This window comes from Anopheles nili, chromosome 3, assembly GCF_943737925.1.
Source record: "Anopheles nili chromosome 3, idAnoNiliSN_F5_01, whole genome shotgun sequence".
Classification (NCBI taxonomy): Eukaryota; Metazoa; Arthropoda; class Insecta; order Diptera; family Culicidae; genus Anopheles; species Anopheles nili.
In genome coordinates, this window is record NC_071292.1 from 38,900,623 (window position 1) to 38,913,112 (window position 12,490).

Genomic DNA, 12,490 nt, shown 5'->3' on the forward strand with positions numbered 1-12,490 from the left:
ATTATAACTGGGCGCGAAGTCTTTGAAACTAATACTTTAGAACGAAAGACATGGCTTTCCTACACTACCGTTTGTAAAACAAAACGTAAATATTAAATAAGTACATCCGACTAGATAAGTTAATTAGAAAGTTCACTACTGTTCAATATTATTATCTTGCTTCACTTACACAAGCTTCATGGTTCTCTTTTAAACAGTAAAGCGATTTGTTGAGAACAGTTTATCGTTTCCAGTTTTTGGTTACATTCACGCATTGTTTCGACAATGGCACTATCCAAAATATGGCACTCACAAACCTGGTACTTATACCCTCCTCTTGTTTGATATTTCGTGAAATAAATGTTGTATTCTGAACGTAAAATGTCGTCTGGTTTAAAATAATTTATCTTCGAGAGATGGCATATTGATAAAGCAACAGTGTAGCAAATGTATGCTACTGTTATTTAAAAATGGCAAAATCTTGTTACCTGTTCAATTCTATATATCCAGTTCTATGAATGCTGTCCATATGGCATTCCTTCTAACGTTAAACAAGGAAAACGATGCTGATACTGCTCAGTGTATGGGCTGAAACAATTGTGATGAATTTACCCAAAAACAAAAATATACTCTTGCATGTCAACCCATTCAATCAGCAATGAGAACGATTACTGCTGAGTACGATGGGTATTGTAAAAAAAATACCATTACTACACTAACAAACAAACTCTATCGAGTTGTTTTCTCTGTTTCTTTTCTGCTGTTCATGTAATTGTACTGCAACCAAAAACAAGAGTGTAATGTGAAAAATAACAAACAATTGAATTATGTGGTAAAATAAATAAGCAAATTAAAACTATCAATAATGTGTCTACCGCTACCGGTGCTGACTCGTTTTTCATGCTTTTTTGTGTTAGTTTCTGTTCTTCGCGCCCCAAATATATCAAAACTACAAAGCTTTGCAGCCTTTGCCATCGTTAGTCAGTAGAATAAATAGAAGAAAAATATTGAGCTAAATTAAACATAATCCAATAACCATAGTTCCACCTGACGCGCTTCTCTTGTTTAACTCCGTTGTCCTGCTTTCTACATCCGCCTGAAGAGACAAATTTATGTATTCTGCAAGTGTGATTCCACAATGCATACACATTAAAAGTCCGGATACTAATTAAGCTTCCTTCCACATACTGATAATACGTAATAGTACCAATATTACGAGTAAAAAGAAATACATCAACTGAATTGATAATGCATTTTTTAAAATGGTTAATATTCACCACTCACTGACTGTTCGGTGCATTCTCACGGCGAACGCATCAATTGCACAGCATCAAATATTTGCAGATCGTGGATGTAATTTCAATAAACTTGAAAAGAAAACCAATCGCTTTGCGTGATGTGTGATTTCAGAATTTTCAGTAATAGATTATGTGAGCACGATGACCACTACCGCCACCGGCTACTACCCGGCGAATCCGTCTTCGAGAAAGACGAGTCCGCGGTTGCACGGAATCTGCCTCTTCAGTTTCGACTTCCACTTCCGTGATAGCAGCGGGTGCAACAAGAATAGCGGTTCGTGTGCCAGGAGCAATCGAAAGCGATGAGGCTAGTGTCACGCCCACTGTTGATGCACTGGTGTGAGGTGTCGCCGAGGCGAGATGGAAGGAAGAAGACGGGATTGCAGGGGGAACGGAGGACTGAGAGGACGTCGACGTGGACGACGATGTTGAAACAACGGCAGCAACGGATCCTCCTCCGGTCCTTGCTGCAGTAGCCGACGTCGTCGTCGTGGCCGCCGCCAACACCAGCTCTCAGTTGGGCTTACAGAACTTTGAATTCAGGTGGCGTTTTAGGTTGCTGTGTATGTGAGTCTTGTATCCGCACATACGCTCACAAAAGTACTTCGGAGGCACGCCACATTCATTCTTGATGTGACACTTCAAGCTGTTCTTCCATTTGTAATTACGCCCACAACTCTTGCACTTCCACGGTTTTGCATCGTTCTCATGCAGAAACAAGATCTTCTCCTCTTTACGACAACCGATGGAGCTGGCACTGCCCGCGCTACTACCATTACTACTGCCGCTACCTCCACCACCGCTTGCATTGCTGTTCGAGCCACCTGTAATCGTCGTGCCCATCAGCGAACCGGTCGACGTGAGGAACACGTTGCCGTTGCCAGTCGTCTTGAGCGGTTTCATGATTGCCACCATGCTACCACCGCCTCCCGATGGAGAAGATTTCTTTGCCACCATCATGCGACCGACGGTCGTTAGCATCGGTGTTAGGGAAATTTTTGAGGTCGATTTTGACGTCTTGCAGCGCCAGGCCGGTATGGAAGTTGCGGTGGTGCCGATGTTTCGCTGCGATTTTGGCTGAGCAACCATCGTGCCTGCTGTACCATGATTAGTGACCGGTTCGGCAAAGGTGAACTCGTTGTCGTGCCAAAAGTTTTCCAGCTTGATCTTGGTAATACCACCACCCAGTGAGCTACTGTCCTCGGGATCTTCTGCTTCTGTTAGCCAATACACATGCGTACGTGCGCAAACACATACACATTCATATGTAACACCATCAAGTGATTAGTTAGGATAAAATGCATTGATTGAAGTGGTGGTATTGTTGGATTTAATCGTACAGGAAGTAGTGCATTTTAGTAATATATAATATTAATAAGTAGTAGTAGCAACAACCGATATGTAGAGGTGTTAATCAATAGGCAGTTAGGTATGGTGTATATTTTTTTAACGGACGTATGATGTAGTCGTTGCGAAGTTCCGGATATATGTTTTTGTTCATACATGTTAATACGATTTTATGGATATTCGAAGGAACGTTCATCAGCATAAACGCAATCAGAAGAGACAGAGAAAGAGAAATAGAAAGAAAATGTTATTGTTAGTTGTTAGTGTTATTTTTTTGCAAATATATAGAATTATGCTCTACTATAATTGAATTAGCTTGCATTCACTCATATTACTATTCACAATAAAGAAAGTAGAATTAATAATAATGTTTAATGACAGCTCGCCTTCTTAACAAAATCTACCTCAAACAATGAAATATGATAAAAAAAGGAATAAGTTGAAAAAAAAACATAAAACAAATACACGGAAACACAAATTATCATGGAAAACACACAAAACACGGAAGACAACATTCACAAAATAAATAAGAGATGGAAAAAGTTGACCAAACTGCATCATGAATGAATCCTTTTTTCTTTATGCAACGTGAAATAACATCACAAAATGAATTAAAGACATTTTGTTACATTTGCCAGTTATAACTTTTTGAGACCAACAGAATTTCCACTTCCATGCTGCGTGAAGCATAAATATATACAACCAATACGTGGGAGAGCGAAATAGAGCCAGGAGCTGGAAGCGTATGACTAGCGCGAAGAAATCCTTTACTCAATGTAAGACACAATAATTATAAATAGCTAGATAAAAGATAATCAGTAATAAATTTTCTGATGATTCGTGAGCCCATTATTTGCCTCATGCAGACGTATATTATTCGATGTTAGTAAAACAGCTCCGACCTGAGCATACTGCTCACTGCACCACCAGCAGTACGACAATCATTTATTGTCCAATTTATCGTTAGCATTACAGCATTATTTGAAAATCTACACAATAAGTGAAAATTTCAGTGGTAAACCTGCAGCTATACGCCATGCATTTATATAGCCGTAATGTTAATAATGTTACCAGATAATTGCACAAATGTTAAAACCTGTACATTTTGAACAAACAAGCAGCAATCTTTCGTCGCAGAACGTCATAATCTGTTTACCTTGCAATCATAAATATGTTTCACCATTTTAGTGAATCAAACGAGGCTCTTTGCATAGAACAGGTTGATGTATCTGGTAGCTGTATATCATGTTCAACATATATCTACCAGCACTTTCAATTCTTCGATTACGTCTTCGAACATAAACATGAACATAAGCAAATGGAAAAGATAGCCAGGGACACTCCTTTGATTCCAGAGATCACCAGGTTTAAATTTCCAATGCCACTGTTAACTATATTTTCGAACATGAACATTAAAAAATGAAAGCAACATCCGACACAATTCCTGCAAATCAATTCGTTCAATTAAGTGTTGCCATTTCATACAGCCGGTGAAAAATCCATCGCAGACCATTACTTTAACATGCAGATAGATCGATATTATGTTTCCCGTTCAAATCTTTTTACACAAACTTTTAGTAACTGCTTTCAGTCCTCAGGTCTGGATCCATACCTGAAAAAAGAAAAGGAATATGTTAATAAAAAGAATTACAAATAATATTCCTTCATCTACAAATATTTTTTTGATCGAATTGGATAGAAAAGGAAAATTTTGAAAGATGAAACCATGGAAAGACTGTTTACGAAACTTAATGTTAGTCCATTCCAAGGCACGTTGACGCTGGACTGGCTTATCCTGGCAAGTATACAATACCCGTTTTAATAAATCTATCAAAAATAAGACAAAACAAAAACGATTAGATTATTTTTATGCGAATTTCTGTAAAGATGATTCTGTCAAACTGCCTTTAGTAATAATACTTCTTCCATAAAAGCGCGCGCATGTGCTGTAAGAAAATAATTCGATACTTAAAAAAGTGTTTTTTGTTTTTATTTTGTTGCGTATATTTCTATAATGCATAAAACAACTTACTTAAAAATGGTAATGATGTATTAGAATTAATATAAAAACATGCGATCGTATTATAACGATCGTTCGTTCACGCGGTTCTTCCTTGCTCATTGTTTCGCTGTTACCTTTACTTTAACTACTATGGCTACTTGCGGTTTTTCGCTGACTGCTCTTGCATCAACACTATTTGTGTGTATATTTTTCATCGCTGTTTTGTGATGGAATGACATGACTGGAGAGATGCATAAGACATTACCATCATTCATTGATGCCAAAATGGATTGGATTTTGTGCTGCTCTCTTAACGAAATAATGGAATTTTGTGATGAAGGGTTGTTGCTAATGATGCCATCGATGAGATAATGTCTTAAGCGCAAAAAATCATATTTGAAAATGTTTATGTTTGTGTTTGTGTTTGCATTTCATATTTCATATCTTCCATTTTTGTTTTCCATTTTGTTAAATTAATGAGTATTCAGAATACATTTTTAAAATAACGAAACAATAGTAAGTAAAAATTAAAAATAAATGGAAGCAACAAAAGCAATAGAGAAGAATTGTAGACGAAAAGGCTTTTGCTGTATCAAGATGTGGATATTGCTTCGCGTGGTCCGCTTAAGGATTGTATTAAACTAATCTTGATGTGTATGTTTATCTGTGGTCAACTCAAAAGCACCGCCTATTCTAAGTTCATTGTATGTGTACCGATCGGAAAATCGCATTGTACGCGACTATGTAGTGTTGGATGTTCGGGGAACCCTCCAGTTTTTTCACAGTTCTTGCATTCACAGAATCGAAAAAATATACACATACAGTACATTTCATATACGTGAAACATTTCCAAATTCAACAAGTATCTACAATTTCACCAAAATTCATTTGTTCTGTTGATAAGAAAGACCAATCTTTGTAACGAAATTAATAACAAGTGTAATGGAGAAATTATTGAGGATAGTACAACATTTTGAACAACGCGTCGTATTGGCGAAACATTTACCGATTAGTCATTGAGTGAGTGACGATATCACGAAACTTCACTGTTGCATTGGCTTATCGGATCTTAGCAACAGAGCTAACACACAGCAGCAGGACCAAACAAACAGCTTGTGTTATAATAACTTGCTATGTTTTACATCATTTGTAACTTCATTCTGCCTGAGATATTTTTTAATGAATTTTGCATGACTGAACTCCTTGCAAATCCACTTTATCTTATTTTATGCTCATATTATCTCAATTTGTGGTCTGCGATTTGTTGTTTCATGTCTATTTTCATATGGTGCTCAATTACGGTAATTTGCTCAATTCCCACTGCATCTGATGACTGTAAACTATATACATGAAACAGATAACTTATTATGGCATATAAACCGCTGCTGTGCGTATTCTCATTTCCATGCGTCTCTCCTTTTGCTATAACAATATCTTCAATCACGTTATTCGCATTCTGTTTTCCTTCATGTAACTCGCAGCACAACAACCGTAGTAAAATCAACGAAAACCATAAAAATAATCCACCGCTTGTGAGCTGTAACAGAACACATGTGTGAAATGACGTGCTCGAAATGGATCCTTGATAATAGCGTTTGGAATCTTCCAAACCAAGCTCTAGATATGTCTCTGTCTACTTTTTTTTTCATTTTTGAATGAAAATGATTCTATTTCTTGTCTACCATCATTCGCTATGAATTTTATCTGTCCTTTCCAGGGTTTACGTCTTTCATAAAAAACTTACAATTAAGAATAACAGTACGTAACATCATAACGACCTGTTTCAGCTTTCCGATTCTCTCTCTCTCTCTCTCTCTCTCTCTCTCTCTCTCTCTCTCTCTCTCTCTCTCTCTCTCTCTCTCTCTCTCTCTCTCTCTCTCTCTCTCTCTCTCTCTCTCTCTCTCTCTCTCTCTCTCTCTCTCTCTCTCTCTCTCTCTCTCTGTCTGTCTGTCTATCTATCTCTAGCTTGTGTTTTTGTAATCGTGGTTTTCAATTTACATATCATTCCGTTTTTCAATTCTATATGTATGTATATATATATATATATATATATATATATGTATGCTTAACCCTAGATATCATTTCGATTTCACTGAGTGATGAATAATTGGCGGAGGGTTGTGTTGTATCTGTATGTAGCTTGTCTGAATCTATATCGAAAAAACAATCACAAACGGAAAACGTATATAATTGGTTTATTAAAAACAAAAAATAAATAACCAAACGAAAAATAGAGAAAAAATAATGCTTAGAGACAGGAATGTTTAATAAGTTAAACATATTTCAATCCAATTCTGCAACATTTACATTCTCTTTACATAATTCGATGGAAAACGGTGATCATCTTCTGGACGATCGATTCACGGCATCAGCCAAGCTACACACATACACAACATACAAACATGGCAAACATACGAAACACGCATCACGATGAAGCGCCTTTTTACACTTTTCCTTACATCACTATTTGTTCCGTGTTGTGTCAACCGTCGTGGTGTCAAAAGGTCGTAGCAACTTAGCTACAATATTCTTACATCAATTTGCTTACAACAATGTTACAAATCAGCATTACTTCAATGCTCAACGATCAACACTTCATAATGCTCGCTAACAAATATAATCTATTATGAAGGAGAAATTTACCCATGTTCCCTAAATATTTTACCGGCTAGATTCCTAAAAACATAAAACCTATTCAATCCATATAACAAGTAAAAGAAAGGCACATATGGTAGGAAACATCTGTCTACGTAAGGCGTTCAAACTTGATCTATTAGTTTGCTCCATACTTTACACTCCTTTTCTTGCTGATCGTTCATGTCACTCTTGTTACATCATATTATTTCTCCTTTCAGTTTGACCTTGATTGGTTTCTTTGAACTTAGTGGAACCTTCCAAAACGCACATTTTTATATATGTCACATGATTTTCCTACAACACTTTACCGTAATTTGTCGTGTCATCAAGTTCAGATTATTTGTTTTCTTCTATCCTGCTTTGTTAGATACAAAATGCAATTGAAAAGTATACATTTCTGGCTATGAATCTTTACATTAATAAGCATGAAAAACCAAAGTAGAAACTGAATGAAAAGACCCTACTAAAAAGTAGCTGAAATAGAAAGAAAATTAAAACCCTACTACATAATGTATTTTCTGAGGTAAAACGTTGTTTCATTACTAGTAATTCATTATTCGTACTAAAACACAAAATGATCGTAACCTTAATATCCCGCACCCTATTGTTTGCCTGCTTGTGTCTCGTCTCAACAACAATTGAAGGACGAAGTAAGCATACAATAATAATGTAAAAAACGGTAACAATTTTTAACAAAATATTTTCCATCTTTTTCCGTCTGTTGACGATCATGTCACTTAGCGGTGTGTCGTGATTCGATAATTTAATCATAGTTTCAACAGTCATATTTCCCATGCATGACCTTCGAATTATCCCAAAAAATCCTGTATGCAGATGGTGTTTACGAGTTACTTTTATGTTGTTTTACTTGGTCTTAAATATCATTATATCCGCGCGCCTATCACAGCGTAGGCACATGGTAACCATACCAAAGCTGTTACCCACGACAGTACCTTGCTATAGCGTAAATTAGAGTCCACGGAGGGCAAACAACACCCATATGGTGACGAATCGTTTTATCACTTAAATGCATCATTCTGAGTCGTTGTACACTAACCTAGTACTGCTGCTACAAAGGATTCTATTCAACAAGTAATTGGTAATAATTTATTCTCTTCTGCATATTGGAATTGGATTGGAGAATTTACGTTAATTAGGCGGAACATTTGCGGCATGGCATTTCAAGAATATAACATGGAATGCAAAATACTGAGTTAAACTGCCATATAACTGCATTGAATGGGTAACAAGCAATAATTGAAAACTTTAACCTCCAGATGCGTCATCTTTATGGTTCCGAATGCTTAAGACGTCACCGTCATGTATTCTAATTTTTTTTGATACATTTTGCATTAGTTTGCGCATTTTTAATCCATGCAATATGCAAGGTACAACAATAACAAACGGAATGTATTGATTTTAAAAAGAATGGATTATGTATTTGTTTTAGAAACTTTTCGATTGATTTGAATGTCTTTTGAATGTCTTAGTATTAATTTTCATCTTTTTACCGTGTAACAGATGGAACGAGTTGATTACGCTCCTATCTCCTCTCTCCACCATTCATCTGATAAACAATTTTTTTGTTTTGTTTTTTTTTTTACAACTCGAAGTATATGGAATGGTTTCGTTTACTTCACAATTATAAAAATATATTCTATTACCAAATGCGTAACTTTTACATGACCCGTACACAACGTGTCTAGAATATTCCATGAATTGTCTTTCATATTAACTTTAGATTATATTCTATTCTACGTCACTGATTTCCATAGGGTTTATGCTTATTTCATTTTACCGCACCATTATAAGAAAAAGAAACTCATGTTTTGCTGTCTATTCTGGCTTGTCTCATTTTGCACGCTATGGAAGACTGGTAGAATCGAATTTTGCGTTACGAGAAAGCGGCAGCCTGGAATTGACAGTAGCCCAAAACACAATATTATGCGTTAGTGGAGCTTCTATTCATACGGTGGCACGAAAAGAAATACATTGCATATTTCATTGTTAAATCAGCCACATTGCAAAGCTATTGTTGGATGCTGGCGTCACTTTTCGATGTACAAGAAGTTCTTTATGAGTGTCTAACGACACGAAATGTTAATGAGGAGGATATCTCCCCCTACCTTTCCTTTCGTCCTACACATCACAAATGTCGGTTGATTAAATCATTATCCAAATGTAATCTATGTGTTAAATGCCTAAAATGAGTTCAGCTTTCTATCGTTGCATAATTGTATGGCCATCGATAGCTTTCCTGACGTTTACTTTAACTTCCGTACACATCCAACACAAAAGGAAATATTATAGAACGTTGGTAGATAAGTGCTCCTCAGACAAATCGCTGTTTGAACAAGATGCTTGCCGAGAAGTTATTTGAAGGCGCTACATCTACTACTACTACTACAGCTACAAGAATTATTACTCAATTCGTCCTCTTAACAATCCTATCGGCTAATGAACATCTTGCATGCAGATTTTTATGGCTTCCGATGTACTCCGGCTATCCCTGACAAGATCCTGCTTTTCTGGTTCATCTACTTTGCATTATAATTTTTTTTAATGAAATGGCGATTTTCACTGTTGATTCGCAGTTGTGCACAGTTCGTTTGTATCGATTTGATTACTCTCCCTTTCCCTTCCTCTTATGATTAATGGTTGATTTGGTAGCTGTCCTACCTTGTATGTCGCGTGCTGTTTGGCAACATAGATCTCCTCTGCCGGATTCTTTATCCACCGTACAGTCAGATGAATCCTTCATACGGTATGGTTGAGATCCTGGCTAACCGGATCTTCAAGTGCTATCACTTTGTCACCTTCCATTTTAAAATAGCGCTCTTTATGCATGCGCTCCATGTGCCGGCCAATGTGCATCTTCTGCTTCGCCCGGTACACGCAATATGGACACTGGAATTGAGGCTCTTTACCACATTCCCACTTCTGATGATTGCGCAGTGACGATTTTAGCTTATACGTTCGACCGCAGTCCGGGCAGGCGAACCCGAGCTCCGAGCAATGCAGGGAAGAAACACTGATGTTACTACTATTACCACCACCTTCTCCTCCGATACCACCTCCTCCTCCACTTCGATGGTTGTTGTTGTTATTGTTGCTCGTGTTATTGTTGTTGTTGTTCAGAATATTCACTCCATTATTGCTACCGATATTGCTGGTTACGATGCCACCAGTAGAGGAGGAGGATGATGCCGATGAGATGCACTTTATGTTGACCGGACTGACTGACAGATCGCGTGGAAATATCAGCGGATGATGCCCTTCGCGAAGAGTAGTCACTAGTGGCATTGCATTGCTGGCCGCGGTCAGTAGGGCACCCGATCCCGGGAACAAACGTGCGTCTAGCTGGTCCCAGGTCAAACCACCTAATTTTGTGATGCTTAAGTCTTCCGCTGCACGACCAAATGCAATTTCGAAGATGCAGGCACCGCGTGGTATAGTACAAGCACGACATTCAACGCACATGGGAAGGCAGGCACGGTATATATATCGAGCGGGGATAATAGAGCGCAAAACGCAGCACAACACAACAAAATCACACATACGTAACACAATGTAACACACACAAAACCGAACAAAAAAAGAAAAAAAAAAGAGAAAACATCAATTAGAAAAAAGGCTACGATGGAACTAATTAAAATGTAACTAACTAATCTAGAAAAAAAAGGAAAAAATTAGGTCAAATAAAGCAGAGAAAATATCTCGAAAAGTATAACACAATCACACAAACAAAAATATAAAAAAAGCTAAATCAATGAGCATATTGCTTATAAAATGCATTTTTGTAATAGAAACAATTAACTTCAAAGTAAATTAATATTAAAAAATTAGTTGAACCTCTGCACCTTACAACCAAAGACCAAAGTAACAAGCAAATCACACAATTTCATTTCGTATTAACACAGATTTGTGCTTTCCATCAAACAGCAGTCGGTAGAAACGATTTTCCTCAACAGAAACTATAACATATTTTAAACAAATCCCGAGAATACTTTCTTGATAACCTAACTATGTTTATGTTATCCCGGTTAAAAAAGACGTTTCTAGTATATATAAATATATGCTTAGCTTTTCTACATGAACAAGGTTAACAACAAACGATTCACGGAACCGAACAACGCATTATTCTGAATGCTTAATATAATACAGCAAGAGATTAGTAATGTTTGAAAAACAAATTTACAAGGTGACTTAGATTTTACAAAAATGAGAAAGAATATGAAAAAAGGAAGCATTTTTGTGCTCTTTTTCAAGAACATTAGCATAAATATTTTAAGTAGATAATATAAATAAAACATAACATATGCAACGCTCGATTCAATCGTTAGTCCAATTTTGATTTCTTTCTTTTACAATGCCTCTTTTCCAAGAGATTTCAATTTTTGAACTGTTGGATATTTCAATAATTCAAATGATCAACAATCCTAATGATAACACATATGCTATAATATAAAAAACAATATCGTTAATATTGAAAACATAGTGTTAAATCTTATTTTCTGGTTTAAAAATGAATTGCTTAGGTATCAAGAACATTGCTCTATTCAACTTAGACAAGAAGTTTTCTAACGTATGGTTTCAAACGAACGATTAAAAATAAAAAAATCTTTTTTGTATAATCGGTCTATCTGGTTGACAAGAAGAGTCTTGGTTTCAATAAAATTTCATTTGAATGATTTCAAGTCGTGATCGATCCATGACGAATATGTTATGTACGAATCTATGGAAATTTATAACACAACATACTTGTACACTATTCATAGCATGTAAAACAAATATTATAAACTCTGTTTAGACTAAAACATTCAACATACAAAACAATGAAAAGAACTCACTACCATGAACATTTTACAATCCATTTGATCAAAACGCAATTAAACGCGTTAAACAACTGATCATATGTAGGAAAAAATAAGCTATGGCCGTTTTGTATAGAAAATAATACAACATTTCGTGTGCTTTTGGTTTTACATGAATCAATAAGATTTCGTAATGCCATTACACCAGTCAGTGTGTAAGACATTACAAGTAGTTATTGATTTTTGATGATTCTATCAATTCCGCACTGTACACATTGTTGTTGTTTATTATACTACAATCTACAGAAGTATTGGCAGTACCATCACTGATGATCGTTCGAAAGTTATCATTTCCAATACCACTAACAACTCCATCGGTAGCATCATCATCATAATTCACGTCGATGTCGTTA

At 36.3% G+C, this 12,490-nt stretch overlaps 1 protein-coding gene across 1 annotated transcript; it reads right to left on the reverse strand.

Moving 5' to 3' along the window:
• Nucleotides 1–1,790: 1,790 nt before the first annotated feature.
• LOC128723331 (zinc finger protein 282-like) lies at nucleotides 1,791–2,353 on the reverse strand. The gene has a single exon (XM_053817058.1). The coding sequence runs from the start codon at nucleotides 2,256–2,258 to the stop codon at nucleotides 1,791–1,793; it is 468 nt and encodes a 155-aa protein (XP_053673033.1). The 5' UTR covers nucleotides 2,259–2,353.
• Between the last annotated feature and the right edge of the window lie 10,137 nt (nucleotides 2,354–12,490).

Coding starts and splice junctions, on each gene's coding strand:
- LOC128723331 (XM_053817058.1), bottom strand. CDS start 2,258: ATGCTAACGACCGTCGGTCGCATGATGGTGGCAAAGAAATCTTCTCCA.